Source organism: Electrona antarctica, assembly GCF_951216825.1.
Source record: "Electrona antarctica genome assembly, chromosome: 19".
NCBI lineage: Eukaryota > Metazoa > Chordata > Actinopteri > Myctophiformes > Myctophidae > Electrona > Electrona antarctica.
This window is the reverse complement of record NC_136800.1, coordinates 11,407,870-11,429,739: the sequence shown is the minus strand read 5'-3', so window position 1 is coordinate 11,429,739 and position 21,870 is coordinate 11,407,870. Positions and strand designations below refer to the sequence as shown.

At 42.8% G+C, this 21,870-nt stretch overlaps 2 protein-coding genes across 3 annotated transcripts in view; one reads left to right on the top strand and one right to left on the bottom strand.

Moving 5' to 3' along the window:
- Nucleotides 1-8,782: 8,782 nt before the first annotated feature.
- glula (glutamate-ammonia ligase (glutamine synthase) a) lies at nucleotides 8,783-12,951 on the bottom strand. 2 transcript variants are annotated; one of them, XM_079530421.1, is made up of 7 exons: nucleotides 12,932-12,951; nucleotides 11,268-11,455; nucleotides 10,979-11,140; nucleotides 10,725-10,871; nucleotides 10,475-10,602; nucleotides 10,139-10,338; nucleotides 8,783-9,825 (listed from the first exon to the last, which is right to left on the bottom strand). In XM_079530421.1, exons 2-7 carry the CDS (start codon nucleotides 11,431-11,433, stop codon nucleotides 9,513-9,515), a joined length of 1,116 nt encoding a protein of 371 aa, XP_079386547.1. In that variant the 5' UTR covers nucleotides 11,434-11,455; nucleotides 12,932-12,951; the 3' UTR covers nucleotides 8,783-9,512. The 2 variants fall into 2 exon arrangements, with proteins under 2 accessions (XP_079386547.1, XP_079386546.1); XM_079530420.1 differs by lacking the exon at nucleotides 12,932-12,951 and adding an exon at nucleotides 12,010-12,145.
- Nucleotides 12,952-19,309: 6,358 nt separating this feature from the next.
- pbx1a (pre-B-cell leukemia homeobox 1a) overlaps nucleotides 19,310-21,870 on the top strand; it is a 94,197-nt gene continuing 91,636 nt past the window's right edge. Inside the window, exon 1 of the mRNA XM_079530417.1 lies at nucleotides 19,310-19,378. The gene's annotated coding sequence lies outside the window, so the exon portion shown is untranslated. The remainder of the gene's footprint in view (nucleotides 19,379-21,870) is intronic.

The following is a 21,870-nucleotide window of genomic DNA, read 5'->3' as shown; positions in this document are numbered from 1 at the left end:
GTTCTTCAGCTTACTCTGTAAGTTTATGGTACCTCTAATGGTTCTGGAGAAATGGCATGATTTTCAAACAAATTTAGAAAACTTGGTTTCTTCATTGAAAAACAAAGCCATGTCATCGACCTCAACTCACCCAGTCACCTGGGTGAGTTGTACTTATGTAACATGAACTTAAACATATCTGTCCCTTATTTCCAGAGCAAATGCAATCAAGATTAAATGATTTATTGTTATAATGTTTATTTTTTTTGTCCAGCTGATACGTACGTTATCATTATTTGCTCCAGTGACATGTTTACTGTTGAAGATACTATAGCATTATCACATTGATGTCCCTCCCTTGTTTTGAAATGGAGTACTTTGTTGAGGTCACCGGTTGCAGTGTGTGGTTCTAAACACAAGCTTGTACCAAAAACCCAGGAAGCATGTACGACACACGTGCATGCGTGCGTGCGCGCGCGCGTGTGTGTGTGTGTGTGTGTGTGTGTGTGTGTGTGTGTGTGTGTGTGTGTGTGTGTGTGTGTGTGTGTGTGTGTGTGTGTGTGTGTGTGTGTGTGTGTGTGTGTGTGTGTGTGTGTGTGTGTGTGTGTGTGTGTGTGTGTGTGTGTGTGTGTGTGAGTGAGTGAGTGAGTGAGACAGTAAGTGAATGAGTGAACACTCATGCATGTGTAAGGGAGGTGATACTGTTCACAGGTGGTTATGTCACATGATCACATGAATCCTGGAGGAATAAGCATTCCTTTTGTTATCTAATGGACAATTGTTCCATTGGTCCAATAGGAACATCACAAACAGGCTTCTCCTGTCTTACCTGGTGTGGACTAGAAGCATGTTGACGCTTTAACACAATTGAGTTGGTCTTTTACTCTGTGACCCACTGCCATTGTCTGGGACTTACAGTACGTAGGAGGCATTCATTCAAGGTAACAGCAACAATTGACGTTCCCTGCTGGGACGTATTGGTCACATGGATAATTCAACTATGTCTTGATTTCATGGCTCCAAACTGCTCCAAACATGAAGCACACACCATAACTACACTGCTACTCTTTTGTCAAGTAATATACTTTTCAAGTTGTCTTATTGAAATCTTAACATATTGTATAATTTCACTTATCCATAACAATGCAACATCAGAGTAAACTTCATGAACTCTGCTCTATAACTGTGTAAGTAGTTAGATAAACATCAGAATCTGTTTAAATAACATTATCTATGGTAAGTAACAAACTTAGCATATGTCAGATGACAATAGCGAGCGACCGCGTGGGAACCAGAAGGTCTCCGCCCGCGCGGTTAGATCCCCAGCTTCCCTTGGGTTAAAAGTGTCCTTGAGCAAGACACTTAACCCATAACTGCCCCCGATGAACAGGTTGGTGCCTTGCATGGGTTCCTCCGCTGTCGGTGTGTGAGTTGGTGAATGTACTGAAATGCACATTGTAAAAAACAGTTCAGTGGCCTTGCGTTAGTCCGACATATGTGGCCGCTTAAGACTCACCCGTGGCTTCCGCTTGTGGTTATGGTTACGGTAACATGTAGGGTTCGCATTGTCCGATTATTGGGTTGTCGGACTAACGCTACGCACCCACGCTTAGACAGCCCGCCCTGAAATTGGGGGATCTGGGTTGATTCCTGGCTGGGTTAGGCCTATATTGAAAATGGGATCCAATGCCTCTCTGCTTGGCACTCAGACAGCATCAATGGTTGTATTGGGGATACATCTCTGTGACATAGTGTCATGTCCAGGGGTTGTACTTGTACATCTGCATCACGCTACAGGAACCCTATGGCCGCATGGCTCGTCTTAATGCATTAATCCATTGAGACCTGGAACGCATCCATGTCACGTTAGCGTTTAACCACATTAACCATTAACCCATTTTGGGGCGGGAACCCCTTTTGGTGTTTTAAACATTGTTATAATTTAGCTATTGAAAAATAGCAGATCTACAAGCTCATAGCGCGCCACCGAGTGGCGCGCTATGAACTTGTAGGTCTGCTATTTTTGAAAAATCGTTAAAATGTGCCTCAAATCTTTCCGAAAATTGTCATGATTTAGAAAACTTTTTTATTTTTTATTTCGACGTCAGGCCTGAATGGGTTTTAAACAGCATACATCTGGATAAGACATCTAGCATCCATCTATGGTGTTTTTCCACTGCATGGGACAACTTCATTCGACCCAACTCGTCTCTTCTCGCTTTTGGTACCAGGTACTAATTATTACTAAAAGAACAATGGTGACTTGTCTGGAAACTATCTTCATTTCACCTATATAGTCCAACATGAAGAGTTTCTTATAACATTTTATCATTTTTATGTGAGAAATCTAGGCTAAGCAAATGCACAGTATTGAGGTCACTGTCAAAGTTTGTTAACAATATTTGGGCGCATCCATGCAGGGGCTGCCAGCGCCTTTCTGCCATGCATTGTTATTACTTTCAATGGTTCATCATACAGCATGCAGTCAGTCTGCAGTGCTTTGAAAGTAGAGTCCGACGCAATACTGTCACCGAAACGGTTGACAGCGTGACGTCACAGCCTGAAGTCACATCACCTTATATAAAGTAAGAGAATAGAAGCATTCAGCCTTAATTGCAACCGTAGGTCGTTACTATGAAAACCTGTAAAACCTGTCAGTCGATCTGTCACGCCAGCATTATGGCTATCTCCATATATGAAGATCACAACACTGACCTCATCAAACCATGGATAGCCATACATGGAGAAGATTAGATTATAATTTACAGTACTAGACCGGTGCCCGGCTGTAGAGCACCGAGTCGGTAATCCATGCCCCACCCGGCTATGCAATACCCATTGTACCCGTGTCAGAGTACCCGTTCCACCAATCTGTCTGTCCCTTTTATGCCCATATATGGAGATTTCTGTCTATCTGTGTCCCTTTATTCCTATATATGGAGTTGTGTGTCAGGCATGCCAAAGGATATAGTGTGGTGATGTCAGAACAGGCCAGCTCCATATATGGAGCATGGGCAGGGGTCCTGTCCAGAGCCCGGGCAGAGGCCTTTTGTGGCGGTTCTGGACAACTGTGGGTTCCGACCGACTCGACACCGGGCACTGCACTCCCTGTGGGGGTGTGGAACGCGTGTGTCGAATTTGAAGTCGGAGGGGTGAACGGTTACGTTCGATTACGTGCATTACAGCCGTACACACGTACTGTACAGACAGACGTACGTACAGAGACATGGTGCATGTATTGATAGATTCACTGACAAACAACATTAAGATCTTTCAATAGAACAAGGTGTGCTATCCATAGCACAATGGTCAACCTAACCAAAGCACTCACTTTGTTGACAACTTATTAGCCAACACTCACAACATGAGTTTCAAGTGCTCACAAAGTGCAGCTCCTCAAGTGCCAAAGCCTTGAAATTATATCCTGTTGAGATGATAAATTAGGCAACTGGAGCAGCTGTGGGATCTGACTGGAATCTGTCAACTGTTCACTGTCAACTCTGTCAATTATTCACTGCTGTCAATTGTTCACTGCTACCACCTCATGGTTCACTAACAACACCTCAATGTCAATGGCAAAGGTTCAAATGTCTCAAAACAAACTAATAAGACTATACTTCTAGGCATCTCACTTCATAGTCTAGGATGGCTCAAGGTAGAAGACAGAGTGCACCATTTCTCTATGGGCCTGGTCTTTAACTCCATGAACACCATGCTAGTAGCCTCAGGGACCCAGCGTTTTGGTTTACCTTCCTAGTAGAATCCCCTGACACATGTACCCTCCCCTAATTTCTCTGTAATTATACCTTATGATTCTGTAGCTTTATTCCATGATCTGTATTGTATTGTCTGTATTATATGTAAGGATAACAATGGAAACAAGCCCCTGTGGCTTTTTGTGTTATCCTTTTAGCCTAAGCCTTGACTGTACTACCTACTGTTAATAAACATGTTAATGAAGTATTCATGGACATGAACCATCTGAACATTAGAGAAATGCTGTTTGTGAACAGAGCTTTAGATACAGAACTTTAAAGGTATATTCAGTGATTTCACATTTTGTTTGTGATAATCCTCCCTACTATAGAGTGTGCTGACCATATAAGGAGTTCCTCCCTGTCCCCCGTTAACCCCTGAGGGTAAAAAAAACCTTGGGTTTCGTTTTTGGCTAGGTGGCCCAGCCTTCATCCAATCAGAATAGAGAGAGGCCTTCCGCCAATCATGATCGAGCGGGGGCGGGCCTTAGTGTGTGTGCTGTTGGCCTGTCGCATGTCCCCCCACTGTAGTGCGTGCATGTGCACATCTTGTTACCAGGCGGACGGGGGGGTTTCCAAATCACCCTAATCACTGAATGCTCCTTTAAGTACATTTTGATATCAATACATTTGAACTTTCACTCAAGTACATTTTCAATTCCGGACTTTCACTTATAACAGAGTATTTCTACGTTGCAGTATTACTTTTACCTAAGTAACAATTGTGAGTACTTTTACCCCCACTGCACTTCTAACTGCAAGTATGGGAGCTACAGACCAAAAGGCTCTATCGCCAGTAATACCTTTTTGTTTTTGACATTTCAGCTTCACCCAGGCCAGTTGAGTGCTACCCACAGAGGAGCGTGGAGGGGGGAGCAGTGTCTTGCTCAGGGACACTTTGAACATGGGACCTTCGGCTTCCCAGGCGGGCTCACGAACCATTCAGCTATGGCCACCGAACGTGCTTCGAGGAATGACCAATAGACTCGGGTCAGTGAAGGGTCCTGGACATCACTATATGTTTCAAAGTGAGGCTCTACTAAGTACTCAACCCAGTACTTTAGTCAAAGACTCAAAGTATAGCTAGGCCTACTACTGTTGAAACATTACTCAACTATATGAATGTTGCTCAGTCAATTTTGAAGTAGGTGCTTTTAAAAATGCTATTGCTATATGCTATGTTTTTTCCCATCAAACTTTTCAAACATGAGAATAGTCTTGTCTTGATGAATTGAATACACGGAACCTTGATGTGAACAAGTCCTGGGGGATTATTTGGATTATCCTTTTAGCATGCTTTTGTTAATAAAGTATTCAATCAATCAAAAAAGTCACACCAGGGGCCACATATCAGGGATCACAGAGCAGGAGTGCTACTGCTGTATAGTCCTGCTCTGTCTGTCATGTGACTTGTGTATTGATCTAACGGTTAAATCAAAGTTCTAGCACTGTTCTAAGACAATGGTAACGGTCTCATCAGCTTTTAACCACACGTTTTACCATTAACTATGTGTCGTGTAACAGATAAAAGACCCTTCCCGCTGTCTCAGGAAAGGCTATAGCCAGCCGCATTGTCAAAACTGTGTCACTGTGTCATATAAATATATAATGTTGTGACCAGTCACACACTATACCCTCTGCCTCAATATGCGTGTGTTTTTCGTCTACCTCTATGCATGTCTGCACGGTGAACTCATGTGCGCAAGGCTATGCGCTCTCTCTCTCTTAGGATTTGATCTTGCCAAGATACACATTTCTGGTCCACTGGCATTTCGTCTTTCGTGTGTGTGTGTGTGTGTGTGTGTGTGTGTGTGTGTGTGTGTGTGTGTGTGTGTGTGTGTGTGTGTGTGTGTGTGTGTGTGTGTGTGTGTGTGTGTGTGTGTGTGTGTGTGTGTGTGTGTGTGTGTGTGTGTGTGTGTGTGTGTGTGTGTGTGTGTGTGTGTGCATGCATGTATGTATGTATGTATGTATTTGGTTAAAATGGGTAAGGTTTTAAAAAAGGCAAGTATGTATGTATGTATGTATGTATCCCCCTTTCAAGCAGAGTTACAGTTAATTTCACATTCTCATACAATGGTGAATGAGAACAAGTACTGGCTTGAACTGGTTTAATGTGAGTTACACAACCTTAAGCACTATTTGGGAGACTGCATGCAACAACGGGCAAACTGTTGACATGATTGCTTTTGATGGATGTGCTATACATCATCATAGTGCGCATTGTGCATTTAAAGAATATAAACGCATGCATGATGGCAGTGACTCTGTTTTGCCTTGAGGGATGGGTCATTGTGCAGCTCCATAAATAAGATGTGATTTCATATTTTTCTCCTTACATAACATGGGTGAGGTTCTCTCTCTCTCTCTCTCTCTCTCTCTGCTCTCCCACTCAATACGAGAACCAACTCAGTAGAGCCTGTACATTCCGGTGGTTGGCATAGCAACAGAGCAGCATCCCTCCCGATCCATTGTCCAGTGTCTCTCCATCGTTCATGCTTCCCAGGCTGAGGCTATTTGGATTCTGTGTGCTACTTTGCCTCCTAATTGAGCTCCCAGACAGCAACCGAAAGCAAGAAGCAAATAGTGAATGGATGCTATGGGATGCTTTCCATCCTTGTGATGTGGTAAACACTGTGCCTCTGCAGTCCCCACCTCCTCTTTCTTTGCAAGTTACAATATCTTGAATACTAACACATAGTTAAAGGGTTAGTTCAGATTTTTGGACTTAAAGCTGTAGGAAATAGTTTCCATTAATTATAGTGGTTGCAAAGATTGATTGATTGATTGCTTGAGTCCTGTGGTGGGAGTTCTGGTCTGGTTTTGGTGAATATTAAGTAGACGTAGTTCCGATCATTTGGTGGGGGGCACTGGGGGCCACGCATTAAAAATAAAAGAATCCACAAAACTAGTGTAATTTGTATTGTTGACCTATTTCTACCATATAGGGGTGCAACTTTTGTTCAACTTTGACCCCTCTGTCACATGGAACTATGGGTTTGTGATGCTGCTGGTATAGTGATACTGGACACAAAAAATAGTTCCATGTGACAGAGGGGTCAAAGTTGAACGAAAGTTGCTCTATATGGTAGAAATTGGTCAACAATACAAATTACACTAGTTTTGTGGATTAATTTATTTTTAATGAATGGCCCCCAGATCCCCAACAAATAACCGGTACTACTTAATATTCGCCTAAACCAGACCAGAAATCCCAACACGGAACTCAGGCAATCAATTAATACCTTTGCAACCACTATATTAACAGCAAGTATTTCCTACAGCTTTAAATCCAAAAATCTGAACTAACCCTTTAAGTAACAGGGAGAGAGCACAGGGAGACAAGGCAACCCTTGGGCATGGAGGGAATACATTGAGACTTCACCATATGGGTATACCATATGTCAATAGTGGAAACCTAGATAGCATGATTGACTGAAACCGAATGCTCTGTTATTTTCCCTTTGGCAAAGGTTTGTGGTATATCTGTTTATTTCATTGGCGTTATGTTACAAACTATTTTCCGCGCTCACAAACAGATTAGATTTCAGATTATTTATTAAAGTGTGCAGCAGGATTCTAAGATGCTTTTAATTCTAAAGCCTTCATCAGTGTAATTCCATTGTAGCAACAGTAAAGACACCCATCTCAAAATGTATTATTTAGTGACAATGTCAGCTTGTTTTGAACTAAGCCTGAGGAAGGTCGCAAGACCGAAACGTTTCTATTATTTAATAAAAGCTCTTGAACCAGCAAGTGGCATTGTGCGGGTGTCCCTACTTCTCCTACAGCAACAGTAAAGACGAAAGCTATATTTACAATAGAAAAAAGTGAGCTTTCTTGTAGAACTAAGATGCTTTTGTAAACTTGATCCTCTCTTTGTGATCCCGGCCATCCCATTAATGTAATTGACACTCTACATCTCTGTTTTTGTGTCAGTGTATGTTGCAGCAGCACCAGCAACTTTTTCTTCCTCTGAACCATCTTAACTCTTTCAGTTTAAATAGGTGTGACTGACTAGACAAATCTAAAGCCCATGCACTTGCAGAGTCACAGAGTGCATACTTTAGTATGAGGAATTACTTTGGGGAAAGCAGCCAAACAAAAAGCAGCAAAACAAAGTTGCAGTACTTAGAACAGGATAGAACCGGCTCTCTGCATTATGATTGGCTAACTTGCTCCTCACCAGGCCAATCAGTAGACAGTCACTTTTCTGCTGTAGGAATGTGGGCAAAAGGTCTCATAACAAACTTGCTGCCCTTCCCCCCCAGTCAAAGGGAGGACACCAAGTAAATATTTATGTCCAAACATGAAGTTGGGATGTTCTGTTTCCAGTTAAATGTGATTTGAAATGTGTCTTTGTCCTCTTAAAAAGTACTCGAATAACTTCATCCCGTCTGTCTGCTAACTTGACATATATTTGTAGATTTGCTACAATTCTTAAAAAGTAAAATACAAAGCTTCAGCAAACAAAAGTGCTGAGTTGCCACATACTGTTTGTACCATGATCTTAACATCATAAACAGATTTAGCAAACTTTGCTATTTAAATGATGCACAGTCAGCTAATTTCTTATGCTTGCACATTTTATGTATACGAGTGTATTATATAGTTTATTTCCACATTAAATCTGGGAACATGAGAAAACAATTACATAGCATAGCAGACACCTTGTTGTTGAAATGTTGTACATTTCATTCTAGAAAAATATCGTGTCAAGTGTTAAGACAGCATAACAACTAGTGAGTACAGCACGTGCTAATTGTTTTCAGATGACCTCAGACAGACACAACAGAACAGCAGAGCCAGAACATGCAGTATGTGTAGCTGGCTGCCTGCCTCTGGCAGGACGCTAATTGTACTGTCAAAAGTAAGGTGTAGATCAGTTAGACTAGAAACTCTTTGAGTAGCATTTTATAATCATAAACACTGAAACAACAGTCTGGATCCAATCTAGACATTAAGAGTTGGGGCTAAACTTCACTGTTTTCTTACATGACCTTCCTACAACATTAATAGATTGCAAGCATGTCAAGAACCAAGCAGGCAAGTCGTGGTAAAAATAAATGTTTTAAATGCATCAATAAAAAACACCAGGTTCAGTACACAAGCTCTTACCAAATCAGGTGCATAACAGTATAAGCACACTTGACAAAAGGATAAAACTCCTCTTTTTACAGTCTTACAAGAATTCTACAAATGGCATATGGATATGGACCACCACATGTTTAGACAACAAACATCTGGGTACTGACATCTACAAAGTGTACAATAACTCAAAGAGTGTCAAAATCTGAAGACAACACGTTGCCACTTAAAAATAAAAACACTTCAAAGTATTAGTAACATTGAAGACTTAGTTGAAAATGCAGGTCAACATACAGTATATCGACATTACACAAAATAGCAATAATTGTATTCATCAATTCCACATGCTTTAGCAGCTCTACTTTACAGTGTCCATGTGCTTTAGTTCATTTTAGTCAACCGACTATGGGAATGGTACATCATAAAACTGAATTGTTATTCAAGCCAATCCCTCTTCCTAACCACATAAAGGGAGCTGTCGTACCCTGTAATACCATGTATTAAACTATCAAGGATAAGTTACCTTGCCATTGTAAGTTGACCAGTCAACTTTAATCTATTTTTAAAACACATGTTAGAATCAGTGGAGAAGAATAAAGAGTACAGTACTAGTTCAACTTTCAGCCATTTAAAGAAGAGAGCAAAAGGGGGGGTGTGGAGAAGAGGAACGAGGGTTCAGTTCAGAAAGATGCTCTAATAATCCGTGGGTTCTTCTCCCTCTTCAGACAGCAAACAGGTGCGTATCAGGGCCTCTGTCACAGCGTAGGGGTCACAGTTAGCGGATGGACGGCGGTCCTCAAAGTAGCCCTTCTTCTCCTGGCCAACTTGGCGGGGGATGCGGATGCTGGCACCACGGTTGGCTACGCCAGCAGAGAATTCATGGATGTTGGAGGTCTCGTGGTGGCCGGTGAGGCGGCGAGCGTTGTCAAGCCCCCCTTTGGGATCATAGGCGCGAATGTGATAGTTGTGCCTCTTTGCCAGCTTCTCAATGGACTCCTCAATGGCTCTGAAGGGGGAAAGTTGGTGTCAGACGTCTCTGAATCATTCAATGCAACAAGGATATCTGATACCCTGTGAACTCTTGAGTGTGACTTTAACTCTTTCAGGGTGTACAAATGTAACCAATGTTCCCATAAGGTTCCATTTGGTTTCATTTGTGCACTCAGTGTACAAATGTAACGAAATTGACGACCCATAAGTGTCCATTTGGTTACATTTGTACACTCTCAGAGTTGCAAATGATAAACTGAGGATTTTACTGTGTAGCTAGCCGTCAGCTAAATGGCACAAGTCACAAGACAGTTAAAAAAAACACTCACTTCAATCCACCATCTTCCCTCATCTCTTTTGTGCTGAAATTTGTATGACAACCGGCACCGTTCCAATTCCCAGAGATTGGCTTGGGGTCAAATGAGGCCACCACACCGAAGTCCTCACAGACACGGTGTAGGATGAAGCGTGCCACCCAGAGATGATCACCCATGTTGACACCTTCAGTAGGCCCGACCTGAAACTCCCACTGAAAACAAAGACAGATTTTAAGCCCACTTGAGTCATTTAAAAATCGTAGTGGTTTCAATGGCTGGTTATGCCACAAAAACATGTTGACACTATGACAGCCCCAACTGGCAATGGGTAAGGTCTTTTAAGATTACCTGTGCCGGCATCACTTCAGCATTTGTGCCACAGATGTCAACTCCAGCGTATAGGCAGGCTTTGTAGTGGGCCTCTACAATATCTCTACCATAGGCTTTGTCTGCTCCAACACCACAGTAGTAGGGACCTGTAAACAAGATGTCATAAGACAACAATTTTGAGACAAGTTGACATACAGGGACAAAATGTTTTTTTTCCCCCCGTCTCTTTTCCCCCCACTGCAATATCATATTGCAGGTATTGGCATACCTTGTGGTCCAGGGAAGCCATTAGATGGCCAGCCAAAAGGGTGTCCATCTGTGCCCAGGATGGTGTACTCCTGCTCCATGCCAAACCAGGGATGCTGATCTGACACCATATCCATGATCTTTTTACATGTCTTGCGTAAGTTGGTTTCTGTTCGTAAGAATTTCATATTAAAAATAAAATACACGTGTTAGTCTTGAACTAACACTAAAAACACTGACAAAAAAACCCACTTTGTACTAGAGACTGTGCGTTACCTGCAGACTTGTGGTTGTACTTCGTCACTTCACACAGGATAAGCTTGTTGGGATCTTTACGGAATGGATCACGGAACATTGCAGCAGGAATCAGATACATATCACTGTTGGATCCCTCGGCCTGGCTTGTGCTGGAACCATCGAAGTTCCATTCGGGCAGATCTGTTAAACAAATACGGAATGTTATAACGTTATAATCCTATTAGAGCAGAATCTTTGGCAATACACGTGTACAACAAGTCAACTCAAATCAAGTCAACATAAGAGGGAGGTGAGGTTTTCTTTTTACCTTCGATGCATTTGGGTTCAGAATCAAGTGTTCTTGTTTTGCATCGAAGACCCTCTCCGGTCCCATCAATCCAAATGTACATGGCTTGTACTTTATCTCCCTGAGGAAGAGCCATGTACTGCTGTTTGACTGTTTTACTCAACGTGGCGCTGCTAGAAGTAGCCATCTTAATTCCTACTATAAAACACCTGGGGGCGAGAAGGAAGGAGACATGTTATTATGTGGCTATGTGGTTGATCCATGAAGCACATGATGTCCCATAACAGCCTGGGCATGTGCTAAACACGTTTTTCCTGATTCCATAAGGCAGAAGCAATGAAACGACACTAATATCCTGGTAGTTTATCATTTCCAGTTCATTTAATAAACAAATAGACAAAGAAAACAAATATCCACATTATCTCCTTATCAACCCAAAGAAGAAAATTAAGACTAATAACACGCCATAGTTGTCACATTATGAACCAACAACATCCTGGCGTTGCCCAGGCAGTTGTAGTCATGGTTACTAGGCTGCGGTAAACGAGGCAAGGTTACATCATGGCCTTTTTTGTCGGAAGAAAACATCATGTTTGTTCAAAACACTACCCCGGAACTCAAGTGAAAAGGTTAAACATATTTAAACATGCCCTTAACACATTTCACAAATAGCCTATCCCAGTGAGTAATCTATAGCCTATATTAATTAATAAGCAATGTGATTGTAGTGTCGCCCACTGTACAAACAGAAACAAATAATTACCTGAATAATCGAAATAAAACCTAAAGGACGGGCAAGTCCGGTTTAGTGTAGCTAGATGGCTCGATAGTCGTCCTCTCATTCTCTAATACCACAACTCCGGATGCAAGCACATTTATAAGATTCAGTGGAACTGGAGTGTCTCCGCTGATTGGTCAGACCAGTAGTGTTTATTCATAGGTTTATTCCAAGGTGATGGAAGGCACATGCTGCATGGTCATTGGACGGGGTTCAAAGCAACTCGAGTGCAACGCCCACCCCTGCTTGAAAGAGAAAAGCGCTGCGTGTTGTTTTGTGGGACTGACTGGCTCGACTCGCCTATGAGGCGGCCCGAAATTAAGAGCAGATCTACAAGCTCACAACAGCGTCGCGCTTCGAAGCGCTGTGAGCTAATACATCTGATGTTTGCGGAAAAAACTCGCTTGCGGGAGCTCAGCAGTGCGGATACAAAATAAAAGGGGGAACAAGCGTGGGACAATGTAGGCCAACCAACACAGCTAGCTTGTCCTAAAAAAGCAAAAAAATAAAGGTTTTGTGTGATTGAAAATAAGACCGTAGGACGTACCAATTGTAAAAAAAAATATATAATGGAAGACCATTTGCTCGCCATTTATGTTATTTCCCTGGAAAAGACAATTAAATTGTCATACACATGTGTTTACTCATGCTGAGTAAACATGCATCGATTTTATGCAACCCTGGGACGCCACCACGTGGTGGAATGAAAAGGAGGACGTGGGCTGTTTGCCAGATTATACAATTCTATCAATGGATTGAAAACAGATTCATCATTCATGTGTCTACATACAGTACAATTGGCACAAGTTGGCAGGTAGGCATATTTAATTTTGGACACACCAGGTACACAACATGCAGTTCCCTCGAAATGTCGGATACACAGTGGGTAGGGTACAGCAGCCACAACCTTCTTATCACTGTTGTTGGTGTTGGCTTGCTTGCTCAGTGCTCACTCAATCTGGTTTCGTCAGGTTTGGGTCCAGACAGTAGATGGTGATGCTGTTTGACAGTAGGGGAAGAGTGACACACTGTTAACTTTATAAAGCGGCATCATGCATGCGTGCCTTCTGGTAATGGGATGGCCTGGATTCACTGCAATTTAAGGCAGGAACAGCCGAACAGGAAGGGTGCCTGGTGAGGATTATGAAACAAAACACAACTAAATAAATTACACATTTCCATTTCCACATTTTCTGACGATGACCTAGGGGAAATTTGCATGGAAAGTTTTCATGCATTTGATCGAGCAATTATTTAGAGCAGTGGGTAGGCAGTCTCTCGAGACAGACTGTTGACTCACGTCAAGTTCAAAGGAAAAGGCAAGGAAAATTGCCTAGGCACTGCAGGCAGGCTACAAGGCCAGACAGACTGAGAGTGAGAACTGGGAACACAGATTTTGACACACTGATTAGCTTGCAGATATATCAATTAGGCATTATGTCCCTATGATATAATTATGCATACATTTCAGAAGATAACATCTTCTCACGGTTACCTACTGTTTCATCATATCATTACATCCTTTATCAACAATCCACTGGAATGTCACTGCATGTCTGCATCTATGTTCCTTTTCAGGTCTGTGGTCAAAGGGTAGTGTTGGGTTCCACTGCCACCTGGTGGATGCAGTGCTCCAATGCAGCAGGTAAAAAGGATGGATACAAATATCTAAATTTTATTCTCAGGCCAGGGCCCAAGAATTTAAAACTTTTTATTATTATTATTATTATTACTTGCGCAAGCAGAGCGCGCAAGTACGTTTCCGTCCATGTCGCCATTTGATGCGTATGCGCCGTGCCAGCGTATGACGTAATGACTACTTGTGCTTGATATGGCAGTGGTGTCAGATTACATACATGTATACATACATGTACTCATTGTACTGTATACATAGGGGCATTACCTTTAATCCTCCCGACACTAAAACATATCGTCATTACGTCACCATCGAAAACCAATTACACCCTGGCATTGGGTGAAAGGTGGAAAGGAAATGCCTCTATGTATATGTAATTTGTAAATTGATTAGCGGTGATCAACATATACGTCACCATCGAAAGCCGATTAATCCACATCTTTATTACGTCATCAATGAGAGCTATAGTTATACCAGTTATACCTGACGTCATATGCTGCTACGATACATACGCATCAAACGGGGCGCAGAGTAACCACAGTATACCGCTAATCAACTTACAAATTACATATACATATGTATACATATACATACATATACATAGGTGTGATTAGGACCCCAAATCACACCTTAGAAAGCATGAGTGTCTATTTCAAACAAAGTGTTTTTTGACTGGGGGGTCATATTTTGACAGCAGGAATTGCCTGTCATAATTTGACCCCCCAGTATTAGGATGTAGATATTCATTCATCAGCCACAGAGGCATTTCCTTTAATCCACCCGACACTGATCGACATATACGTCACCATCGAAAGCCGTCTCTTACCATACTTAACAATACTACTTTTTTACCTCCAAAAACTAGGTACGTAGCAAATAGCTAAACCTAATAATTCAATATTTCAAACGTTCTTTCACAGAGAAGCTTAGATTTGACAGTTTGTAGCGGTCGACAGTAGTTGCGCGCTCTGCTTGCGCACTAGTAGGCCATTTATGGCCTACTTGTGTGCAACAAGCAAGTAGGCACTCGACAGAGTGCAGTTCTAGTTATTATTATTATTATTATTTTGTATCCCTGGATCAGATTTGGATTTTGGGTGTTAAAGATATTATTTGATATATTCTTATTGACTATTTTTATTTTATTTTATTTTTGGATTCATTGTTTTTTATTCATGACAAAAACAGAACAATTATATTCTGGCATTATGAATGAATAAAACAAAAAACAAGACACTAATACAGGATGTATAAACATAGTAAAAGAAAAATAAGAAACAAACAAACAATCCCACCCTCCCTCTTAGGACCAACAATGTCACAAATAGCATACCTGTGCCAAATTTCTTACCACTGTGTAAAAAGGAAAAAAGGACTAGATCATATCCTTACATTTTTTTTCCTGCAATGTTAGACCAAATATTGTTTTTTTCTTTTGCTCCATGTAACCTTGCTGTTGACATCTCTAGATAGAGAATATCTAAAAAGGTTAGGGCCCATTGGCAATGTTAATGTGTGAGGAGGTTTCCACCGCGTAGCAACCATCTTCTTTACCGCTGTTAATTATTGACTATTTGTTGATATAACCTGCAACACTAGATTTTTAAGTGGTGCAACCACTTCCTTAAGTGACTATGTGTGTGGGTGGGTGACTGGCTGGGTGGGTGGCTGGCTGGCTGGGTGCGTCTGAGCACGAAAACAGCATGGTTGTTTTTCACCACCTGTGCGTAACCTAACACACACACACAAACACACACACACATATTAACTGTATATATGGTGATTTTGGGTGTGCCAGTATAGTACAGTGACAGTACAGTACAGTAGAGGGTACAGTAGAGGGACCCCCACACGGTAACTCTGTCATTTCTCAACCGTTTCGGACACGGGGCGGCTCGCCGGAATCGGTCCGGCACCCTGGATGTGTTCCTGTGGGTCTGGAACTTCCGCCCCCCCACCCACCCCCACACGGAGTTGCACCACTTACTTCACACGGGTGTGATTTCTTTTATAATGGAATTAATCTAGAATTGCAATACCATCCAGTGATAGCCCATTCATCCAAATTGCATTTGCGATCTGCTTGTATTAAACAACGTAAATATACCAACATTGCAGCTGTAGGGCAAGCTTGAATTATCCTCTTTCAAACTGCAAAGCTTTTGTTTAATAAAGTTTAATGAGCTACTTTCTGTCAAGACATTCTGTGCAGGTGATTCTTTTTCTAAGTGTTGGAGTTTGGAAGCGCTCGTCGAAGTCACTGAACGGCCCTGCGTACCACATCAAATACCACATTCGAATTTGCACATAATGCAGGAGTCAGCAGCACGAAGCGTTAATAAAAACGAGTGCTTCCAAACTCCAACAATATCACAGCACGGAAAAGTAGCTCATAAGATGTCTACGGTTGATTTTTATGAAACAAAAGTTTTGTAGTTTGAAAGAGGATAAGTCAAGCTTGCCCTACAGCTGCAATGTTGGTGAGTTTAACGTCGTTTAATACAAGCAGATCGCAAATGCAATTTGGATGAATGGGCTATCACTGGATAGTATTGCAACTCTAGATTCATTCCATTATTTAAAAAAATCTAGTGTTGCAAATTGCGGATATCAAAGTGATCTCAATGCTGTTTTTGTTTTGTTTTGAACTACCCAAAAATCTATACTGTGTTCACAGAAGTATTACTACAGGAAGGGCAAGGTTACCCATGCTTGACCAAACTTGTGTTTTTCTCACATTTAACAAAGGAAACAAAATGTCACCCCCTGTCCTTAGACCATGGGACAGGGCTTGTGAATTAACCACCGCTTCAACTCTATGACTCAAAAATACCCATACGTTGAAAAAGAAACAGAAAATCAACAATATTAATTGTCCTCACTAGTAAAGTCACAGTAATAGAACACATACAAATCACAGCCATTTCCTAAGCCCTAACCTAATAGAATTTAGGGCCAGAATTGTCATTGACTGATTTTTCAGGAATCAAGGTCCATGGCCTACTGGCAGTGTGCACAAGAAATATGACATGATCAGCCTAGAGCTGCAATATTAGCTGCAGAAAGACATACACACAGTTGCCTAAAAAATGCAAGGTAACATGATTACATGACTAGCTTTGAGAAGCTTCTCAAGGAGTTGATCAAAAGCAGACTACCCACCACCCATTTGCTTACCGGCAAAACAGATCCACAGTAGCCACACCCAAACCACTCCACACTACCATCAACCACCTGGAGATTTCCAACCCCTTGGACAGGTGCTTTACCCCGTGCCACTAGGGCGCCCCAGAAAAATAACTCCTATGTGAGAATGCTGTTTATAGACTACAGTTCAGCAATCATCAGCATTCAACACTATAGTCCCCTCCAGACTCGACACCAAGCCCCGGTACCTAGGACTCAACCACAGGCTGTGCAGCAGGATCCTGTACTTGGTGGTGAGGTTCATAACACCTCTGCCCCACTGACCCTCAGGAGCAGCCCACCCACCCCACCCTCCTCTGCTTCAACCTAGTGATTAAGGTTGTTGATGACTGACCAGGAGAACAACCAGATAAGACCAAGATTGTGGACAAGTGAAGGCCATAAAGGCAGCATGCTCCCATATACATCAACAGCATCGCAGTGGAGAGGGTCAGTGACTTCAAGCTCCTTAGCGTCCACATCACTGAGGACCTCTCCTTGGTGAAGAAGCCACAGCAACACCTCTTTCACCTCATGCGACTAAAGAAGTTTAGCATGGGGCCCAAGATCCTAACCTCATGCGACTGAAGAAGTTTAGCATGGGGCCCAAGATCCTACAGGGTTTCTACAGATGCACCACTCGGAGCATCCTGATTGGTTGCATCACTGCCTGTACTGCGCTCATCCACAAACCATGCAGAGAGCTGTGCAGACAGCCCAGTGCATCAGTGGATGTGAGCTTCCGTCCATCCAGGACATAAATTATTTTGATGAATTCAATACACAGGACCTCAATGGAAATAAGCCATATGCTTTTTTGGGTTATCTTTTTAGCATTCTTTTGTATAAATCTGTATAAATTTGGCGGCATTCTCGGAAGCAGGAGTGGGAGTCTGCTGGGCCCTCACATATGCACCACTACATCTGTGACCCGGGTGATGGCGTTGAAGGAGAGGACCTACCACGCCGACAATGGACCCTACTGAACCGCCTGCGCACTGGAGTCGGCTGCTTCAAATCAGCAATGAAGAAGTGGGGCTTGACAGAGTGTGGCAAGCCTGAGCAGTCTGCCGAACACATAATTAACATCTGCCCCCTGTACAGACCTCCTTCGGAGGCCAGCCTCTTCCACGTGGGACCAGAGACAAGGGGTCGATACTGAGTTGGACATTTGAGGATGATACACGAAAGAAGAAGAAGTATAAATCTGTACCTCTGTGCTTTGTTTACTGTTAATAAAGTATTCAATCAATCAATCGATCATAGAGTTAGAAACCTGTATAATTTTCAAAGACCAAAGCCACCCCTGCCTCGGACTGTTTCAGATGCAATACATGGCAAGTAGCTTTGCATCCACAAGATCAAGGGAACTGCCCTTGCTTCCCTCCCTCTAGCAATCAGGTTTTTGAATGACATGACCAAGGGCAGTATAGGCTCCGAAAACACTAATCAGGTTTACCAACTACTGACTATACTTGTCTGCCTACTACACACACAAACACATAGAGATACCTACGCTCACACAAATTCACATTGCACCCGTGACCCCTCACAAGCCTACTATAACTAGTAAGATGCCCTGAGGGCGAGAAGCGAGGTCGGTTTGATGAGGTCAGTGTCGTGATCTTCATATATGGAGACGCCCATATATGGAGTGTGTCACGAGGCGTGATGAACTGACAGCCATATATGGAGGCGTGACTTACGGGATCGACGGATTTGCAGGTTTTCATAGTAATCTGCGACCATAGGTCGCAATAATTTAAACATTCCCCACAAGCACCTGACACTTTTCATGATTGTAATGTCCATTAATATGCATTGTCCCGTCTAAATAAACAAATAAAGTAAAATGATATACATTTGTCACTAGAAGAGCAGGTAGAGTACTGTAGTACCAACTACAGTCACCACTGCAGTGGCTTATTCTCACACCTGACACAAAGGTTTCATGCTGTCTCCCCAATTCCCCTCCCTGTGGAACAGGTGCCCCGGCCAACCAGTAGGAGTCCGACAAGGACACAATCTCCTGCTGGCTTCCCACCTGTGAACACTGCCAACTGTATTCATTGGAGTGCCAGTCACCGCTGCCGGAAAATAAATCTGGCCTCGGCTGTGGTGGGTGAGTGTTTCACTTCTAGTACACCACAGAGACAGCCATCATGCAACTCCAATATTATATATTACAGTTTTAGTATATCTCAGAGTAGAGCGGCTGCTCCTTTACGTTGAAAGTAGCCGGTTATAGGTGATTTGGGCATAGTACGGATGCCTCCTGTGCAAATTGCTTTTACAACTGCTGGAAGGTGAATTACAGTTATTGGAATGTGAGTTATTGGAAGGTGAGTTACTGGAAGTGAGGTATCTGGAGTGTGTTGGATGTGATTCCACATTGCCTTTCCTGCACCAACTGGCACCCAACTACACAGCTGTGCAAGGAGCGCCACTAAATTACAGGTCCAAGTTCAAGACATTTCCCCAGGGAGTGCTGAAATCAGTGCTGTTGAGTGAACTGTTCTCAAAGAAAAACTGGTAAGTTGTCCATTATTGCCGACAGCACACAGTAAAATTCAGGGCTGGGCCTTACAGGTCCATTTGGGTTTATTTTGTTTAATGAACACTGAGGATTTTACTGTGAACTGTGCAAGCTGCTTCACCAATCTGTTGGGAATTTCTGAGAGTGGGGACCTACTGTAGCAATCTGACACACTAACTTTAGTAACCAGATAGAGTACACTCTCAGTCTAATGCCAGAGTAATGAATGAGGATGTGCCGGATAGATATATTGTTTAGGGCTGCATTTCCTTTCTGGCCAGTTACTCATCCTCCTGTGCCTGACTCAATCTTGCACAGCCCAAGTGCAACAGCCAATGCACCTGTGTAAAACATGGCTGGCGGCAACATACTGCACTATGTCCCAGATAAGTATAAAACCAAGAACCAACTTGTACCTGCTGATCTAACCAATTAAACGTTGCCAAGGCAAGATGTTAGATAAAGTTTTTCATGATAATAGCCGAAGCAGAGCCCACAAGTTCAAAACTTTCAATCTCTGAGTCTATCTGATCGGATCAGATTTGGATTTTGGGTAGTTCAAAACCAAAAATCAGGATTGGGATCACTCTGATATCTGATCAGATCAGGAAATCCAATCCAAGCTGTAATCCGGATCAAATCGTCAAAATGTGTAGTTCAAAACAAAAACATAGGAGTGGGATCAGGATTACCTTGATCCCACTGCAGGGGTAGATTTGGAGTGGATTATCAGAACAAAATGCACTATACAATTAAAGGAGAATTCCATACTAGAAGGCTTTCTTACCTTTATTTGTAGTTGTTACGTCCCCACCAAAGAGGTCCAGGTGTTCTTTTGTGCAAAAGCGCATTATTGGCTATTTCCCCTACCATAAGCCCTCAATGAATTGCGTTGAATTGCATTGAATTGAATGGGGCTATGGGGTGCTAATTCGCTTATTTCCATCGCTCAAAAATAAAAATAAAATGTATATATCCTCTCTTCATAATGTAAATAGTATCCCAAGCGGCACACTTTACTACTTATTTCGATTGAAATAAGCGAATTAGCACAAAACCCCAACCCCCATTGAGGGCTTATGGTAGGGGAAATAGCCAATAATGCACTTATGCACAAAATAACACCTGGACCTCTTTGGTGGGGACGTAACAACTACAAATAAAGGTAAGAAAGCCTTCTAGTATGGAATTCTCCTTTAACTTAAACATGTTTCATTATAAATAAAAAAACGATATTAATGCTTGACCTACCAGTCCCACACCACCTTCTCTTTTTAAAACGTCTTGTACTTCATTTTTAAGGATAAGCATATACACAGCTCTTTCAACCTTTTAGCAATATTTGGTCTGTGCCAGCTGTGACATCAACTTTTCATGTGTCTCACCTATATTCAACCATGATACTTGCGGCTGCCATTCTAAAGAAAGAAACCGTTCAAAATAAATTCTGATTGTATTCGGCCTATGATCAGTCCAGCTGTCTCAAGAGGGGGATGGTGGACCAGACTGACTGGTGGTATTTTACAGCTGCTCCCTCAACTGTCCAGAGTTGCTGGCGGTGGTCAGGGCCATGAGACACTTCCGTCACTTCCGCCTGTTGTACGCTCAGCGGTTCCTGCTCCGTACAGACCATGCCTCCCTGGCCTGGCCAATCAGCTTCCGAGAGCCTGAGTGACATCCAACGGTATCCAAGACCCTGCAACGACTCCAGGCCTGGTTCTTCTGGCTGAATCGTCGACATGACTGTTAATCCACAAGTGTGATCGCTGCACCGTCCATAAAGGTCCTACCCAGTGCTCACACGCTCCACAACCGCAGTACCCGATGGAGCGCCCCTGTTACGTGTGGGCTGGCGTCCTGAGCCCTTTTCCTGTAACCAACCACAGTAACCACTACCCATGGCAAAGGATTGCTGTAAACTTAAATGGAATTCAACTTTGAGTCCCACATGTTTCAGGAGGTCTGTCGACAGCTCGGAGAGAAGAAGATAGATGATATCTACTCTATAAGCTCCCAGAGTGACGGACTGGTAGAGCAGTTTAACCGCACCCTGGCCACCAACCTGCCAGTCTCTCTGATGGCTTGGAGAGAGAGTCTGACCTCCGCTTGACCCCTGGGCCCTGTGGACGTACTGTACGTCATGTTTGGGGCTCCGCCTAAGCCAGAACTAAGGAGGCATAATTCCCATTGTGTGGGAGACCATGGGTATTATACTCATCCAGAAATAAGGAGGCATAATTCCCATTGTGTGGGAGACCATGGGTATTATACTCATCTAGAAATAAGCTGGCACTTTGCCAGCACAGAATAAACTTGGGTGGATCCAGACTCGGAGAAACCCCCCACACCGGACAACTCTCACACTGGAACACCCGAACTTCCGGGGCCTGGGAAGCAAAGGACTATGCTTCAGAACCTCCGGGACTTTGTGTTGGGTGCATTGGGTTACTGGTGACTGAATCTTTTCTTTTATTTATTTAAAAAAGTA

Excerpts from the sequence above, each read along its gene's own strand:
- glula (XM_079530421.1), bottom strand. The coding sequence starts at position 11,433 with ATGGCTACTTCTAGCAGCGCCACGTTGAGTAAAACAGTCAAACAGCAG. Across the intron at positions 11,141-11,267 it reads TGAACCCAAATGCATCGAAG|ATCTGCCCGAATGGAACTTC; the intron begins GTAAAAAGAAAA and ends TTTGTTTAACAG. Across the intron at positions 10,872-10,978 it reads GTACAACCACAAGTCTGCAG|AAACCAACTTACGCAAGACA; the intron begins GTAACGCACAGT and ends TCTTACGAACAG.